Below are 5,764 nucleotides of genomic sequence, written 5' to 3' on the forward strand. Positions count from 1 at the left end.
TTTCATTTTTCCATTTTCCAGCTTAAGCAATGCATTTTTAGTCATTTTTAATTGTCCATTACCGAATTTAACCCTGTTTCTGTATACGGTTTGATTCGAACCAGTGCAAGGTTCTTTTCAACGGAAAAGGTGGAAATGAAATGTTTAGCTTTTCCTTGAAAGGGGTCACCGTTTCGTTGCCATTTCATCGCGACATCGTGTGAAGTATTGCAGGCATAAGGAAGGCACACGCACGTACGAAGGCGAGAACGCCGCCACGCACGCACTTTACGACCCAGTCCGAGGTGATTGGCTGCGAGTGGATTGAAGGTAAATTCGTCGCCACTATAAAGCCACCGCTTCACCACGAACCGAGGGTGCTGGAGCCCTTACTTGACCGAGGTTCCTGTCTTCGAGAATGCACAGTCCCTTCCACCCATCCGTGGCTGACCCACCCACCATCTTTCCCCATTCGACGGTTACCACCAACCCCGCTTCCCCGCATCTACTCATTCTTGCGATGTTAATGACCCTTTCACTAGTGAATTCCTCACCTCTGCCAAGCGATCTCGAGAGCGGTGTGAATTATGTAGACCAGAAAACAATATTGGTTCCTAGTTTTGAGATGGATAAACGCAACAATGTCTCCGATCCACGACGAATCATGTGCGGCTATCAGTTGATTGTCAACCTCAAAATGCAATGCGGAGATAGAGGGACGTATTCGCCCTACGAACGGGGTCCGCGTATCAAGCGAGGTCTTCGATTGGGTAAGAACTGCGATTTCGCCAAAATAAAGTTGAAAAGTGACCCGGGTTAGGAGTCTGCCACCAATATGCAAACGGCGATTACCGGCACTGGGGATATGTTTTAGAGCTTAAGCTTAAACACAAGTTTTTTGCACACATCACTCACATTCTCGGTTTCCTGACTTAAAAAAAATGTCCTTTATTCATTTTTTGCTGAGTATGTGGGCAAATATTCGTGCTTTCTGCGTGTTTGTGACAAAACAAAAACTCCTCTTTCAATAAGAATTTTTCAAGGGTGAACCAAATAAAATAATTTGGAAGGTTAATTTGCCTCAAAGTTCACGGGGCGGATCATGTTTTGTTTGACCTCATAAGGCCAACTAGATGAACAATCAGGGCTGGAACATCTTGTACTAATGATTAGTCCTGTTTCCTACCATTTACAACAATCAGGTCGACCAGCTCCGCTATACAGTCCGTTGAAGAGTCGAGGAAGAAAGCATGATGATTTTTGCTCCATTTACCTTCGCTACGAGCCTTACACCATTGTCACGGAATGCTGCTGTCGTGGCTGCACTCGTCGGTTTTTGGAGCAGTTCTGTGCAAAAGGCTGAACTGATGTCTCGACCTCCTCTTCCACCCTCTCGCCCTCCTCCATCACCTTCTCCTATCATCACTCTTTATTTTTGTAAAAGCCGTATTCAGCAACTATTTTTCCCCCCCTCCCACTCCTTAATCCATCAGGCATTTGTATAGATCTCGACTGATCCCTTTGTGTAAAAAGCCTTGTCGATTAATTTGCCAAATTACTCTGCATTTAAAATTGAATAAATTGATTAAGATTTGGTGTGGATTTCTACAAAATTCCAACTTTTATCAACCGAAGGGAGCTGTGAGGCGACTCCTTCACTTCCAGGAGTCGGAGGTGATGCTGCCCAACTTTACATGTTTTGAGGGATGCGTGTGTATACAGAAGGTTGTGAATTTTAAGCTAGAATATGCTTCTGAATTTGGAGAAGAGGTATTCAACTTTACTTGTAACACAGATTCTTTGCTTTAGAGGAAATGATGAGCTTATTCAAGTAGTTGTAGACTGTATTTAGGGAGCATCTCCTAGAGACCAATTTCCAGTTGCTTCAAAACGGTCTTTTACACAAAGCGATACTTTTGTATTGTGTTGAAGTAATTCTTGAAGTCGGTTAGTCTGATTTGGAAGACAGTCCTTTGAAAAAAGGTGGAAGTAGATGAGAAGAGGGATTGTAATTCAGCCCAAAAATCTCACCTTAATGCCGGCAAGTTAGAAAGGCGACTAAAATAAATAAATTTAACTTTTAAACGGGGAATAAATGCTTTCCACAGTAGTAAACGTCCGCCTTTTCTCACTATACTTGGCCGTTGGGTCTTGGAGTTAATTTGGAAGGGAAGAGAAAAAGGTGGTGAAATTTACACTACCTTTCTGAAGCAAGGGAGGCATGAATCACGTCCACTTCCCTATTTTGAAGCTAAAAAAGAAGAAAACGATAGCTACCGGCTTTGCAGGCTGCAAAATGCTTTAGGAGATGCAATTTTGAGGGTAAATACAGGATGCAAGAATTGTGAATGCACATCGGTTGACCTTCAAATAAATGCCTCTTTAATCGCAACTTGCAGTAAACAAACAAAGTCAAATACTTTATTCATGTGATCAGCTAATCATGCCAAATGTTACACATTAAATACACAGAGAGATTCGAAAATAATAAGGGGATGTATAAAGCGAAACATTATGGTGATGTTCTGCTTTTCCTCACTGGGGATCTCGACGGAAAAGCTGACATAACAAAGCATGTGTGTTATATTGTTGTCACCCGGAATTAACCAGCTAACTAAACAGAGTGTAAGTGCTCTTTGAAGATCGAGAAGAGAGTGCATCTTGTATCAACCAAGCCGCCTAAGACGAGAGATTTTGTACGAATTCAGCTAGAAGAACGAAACATTTGATATGGATGGTGAATGTACTGATTCGTTGGTCACATCACCCTTCGGATTGGCTTGACGGCATTTCACACTTCATTTTCATAACAATCTGTGGGTCTGGATAGGATAAGAAAGTATATCACTAATGCATGCTGACTTCAAGAGGGAAGCTCAATGCACTTTCCTGGATTGAATAACCCACAAGTACGACATTTATAGCATTCTTTGAATGCTGATGCAAAACAATAGGGCTGCATCTGGCACCAGGAAATTTATGCACAATCTCACACACCCTCAATGTGTACTTCGTTCCAAAATGGGCTTTTCGCTCTATTACGGTCGCTACGTGTCCTCTTCGCATGCCATACTACTAAACTTTGCCATTTAGGATGCAAGAACAAAAATAACTGCATTTATGGATCAACATTGCATTGTTCAGCTGCTTCATTTTTGTGCTAATGACTCCTTCAAACACGGAGTATTTTTGTTCTTTTTTAAAAAGCAGGTTCCCACAATCACGAGAGCGTATCGCCTTTCGCAGAAAAAGATGCCTTCAGTATTTGTGGTCACTTTAAAGGTATGCCGTGCAGCTTTCTAGCAGTCTTACCTAAATACCGATTTAAGCAATAAAGTGTTTACAAATTTCCCTTCACCTTATTGCTTTGCTGTGTTTACCTTAAAGTCTACTCGCCGTCATGTCAACCGATCAAGGTCATATGAAGGGAGGGGGAGGCAACCTCATAGAGTTGGTGGATCTAAAAGAGTGATTATGGGTAAATCTCTGTACATAATGGGCGAAAAATGCTTGGCGTTGTTTACACACCGTGTCAGATTATGATGATTTGATGTAAAAGGTATGCCTTTTCCCGAGTGGAGTTGATAGCAGACAGGGGTGCCTAAGTCTCCCTTCACTTACCTGATCATCACTGCTGTCATCGTCCGACCTTCAAAAACTTTTATCGCACGTAATTCGTGCCAGTTATTGTATTTGCTTGCGATTGTTGCCAAAACACGATTAATCCGCTGGAGAAGAAGGCATGAACCAATTCCGGGTGAGATTGCAGAGCTGTTTTGAAGAAAGGTTTGCTACTTATGTGGTAAAAATATTCAAAACTTGAAGGTGCAGAGTTTGACACAGTAAAGCTTCAAATGGTAGAGGAAGGTGCCTGTTTATCATCCATGTGTCGTTTTACAAGTCGAAAGGCATTACAGTCTTTTTGGGTCTAGTTTGTTTCGGAAATCTCAGTTTACCAACTGGAACTTGTTTAGATATATGAAGGGGCAATGTAGACATTACTTTCAGTAATAAAGCCCGGGTTCAACAACTTTTTGCGCAGATTTCCTTCAAGGTCTATTTTAGTCGGTTGCCTAAAGAGGAAGGGCACAAACCTTGCATAGAAACGTCTAAAATCATTTGTTTCAGAATCTTCATTCCCGTCATTGCCCGTTTGTTGAATTTACATATCAACTGCATTTTTTACAAAAAAGAGGAAAGGCCCGCTAGGCTTGAATATTAATACTTTCCTTTTTGCATGAATTTGAAGTGCAAGCCTATTTAATTGATATGTTATTAAGGTAATGGTATGATTTCGGCAGTGAAGATAACTAGCAGGGAACATCGTCTTAATCGACAGTACAGAAGCTTGTTTTTGGCAGTTAAATTTGAAATTAACGCAATCTAAGTGAAGATATGCAGTTAAGAGCAGTGATGACTTGTTCCATTGGAGTCGAAATAATAAAAGCGAGATTTTAAGGTTCTACCGAAAACCAAACATTTCTAACTTGGAACTGAAAACGATTTTGTTTTAAGGAAGTAGGTGTTTATTAAACAGCCCCTTCCCCGGTCTGGTTAATTTGTTTTCTCAAATTTTTGAAAAATTTAGAAGTAAACTCGCAAATTAGTAGGCTCCAGGAGAAAGGATTCAAAAAATCTTATTTGCGAGGCACCTCAAGTTAGTAAAGTTAATTATAAACCACTTTTCTTTTTTTAAATTCTGTCAACTTTCCGCTCGAATATCTTTTGGCTTAGAGGAATGTGTTCTGTTACTAAATTTTATGGTGTTTTTATTTCTTCAGTCCTTCGGATTCTAAGGACACCTCGGGGGAGGGTGCAAAAGTCCGTACTTTGCGGTTGCATTTCACAAGCGAGCGCTCAACAGAGGCAGAACCTAAGCAACATACTTGGACATAAGCTGGATCCCATGGTGACGTAAAGGGCGCATCAGGATTAACTAGTAACCGTTTTGAGCCTTGATAATTATCCTGATGCAACTCAACGCATTTCCCTTCACTTACGCCTCAGCTCTTATGCAGAGGGAAATAAAGTTATTGTTTTTGTGTGGGGTACTTCTACTATAGGCATCTTACCCTCTGGCTCTGCCGATTTTATAACACATAATTAGACCGCACCATTCGCAATAGCAGAAAAGTTGTCAGTGTCATTTTCTTGTCTTACAGGTGAGCTACTGAGTGTTCTGAGCGACTAAACAAATTGCAACAATACTTGCTACTTGTATAGATCAAAAACATGTAAATTTATTAATTAAGAACTCATCAATAATGCATTCTCCAAATGTTCATTTTGAAAGTAAAATGCCACAGATTTAGCTTAATACTTCGAACTGATCGCGCAACGGATCTCTCACCATTGATCATGGCACACTCTCAAAGCAATTTGTTAACTTCCTCTCACTATACGGGGTCTGGTTGATTGCATCCCATCTTTCTTATCATAAAATCAGTCATTTGATAATTGACTTTTACTTTGAAAATAATATAATAATATTTAGTAGAAGTCAGGGGCAACAAACTTTCAAACACTTAAATTGATTCGCAGTGGGTGTGTTCCGCCCACACTTTGTGACGGGACGAAGGATTAAAAGGCGCCGCTTTCAGTAGTCACCGAAAATAACAAAAAAATAACCACAGTGGTTGCGCATCCCTGCACTATTGTCCTCTGGAATTAAATACCCCTGCTACCACGTTTTAATATTCCTCCCTCCTGTAGACATTTTTGCGTAGGCTTGATTGCTTATCCAATCGTGTTGCAAGCCCTGGTGCCAAGACAGTTTTAACATCGA

The 5,764-nt window shown here is 40.8% G+C and overlaps 1 protein-coding gene across 1 annotated transcript; it reads left to right on the forward strand. All coding sequences in view use genetic code 11, as the record gives it.

Moving 5' to 3' along the window:
* Positions 1–397: 397 nt before the first annotated feature.
* Positions 398–1,342, forward strand: EGR_08332 (hypothetical protein; the record flags this gene model as incomplete). Its single annotated transcript, XM_024497581.1, has 2 exons — positions 398–794; positions 1,182–1,342. 2 exons carry the CDS (start codon positions 398–400, stop codon positions 1,340–1,342), a joined length of 558 nt encoding a protein of 185 aa, XP_024348004.1.
* Positions 1,343–5,764: the final 4,422 nt, after the last annotated feature.

The sequence above is a fragment of the Echinococcus granulosus genome (genome assembly GCF_000524195.1).
Source record: "Echinococcus granulosus chromosome Unknown EG_S00103, whole genome shotgun sequence".
In the NCBI taxonomy this organism is placed as follows: Eukaryota; Metazoa; Platyhelminthes; class Cestoda; order Cyclophyllidea; family Taeniidae; genus Echinococcus; species Echinococcus granulosus.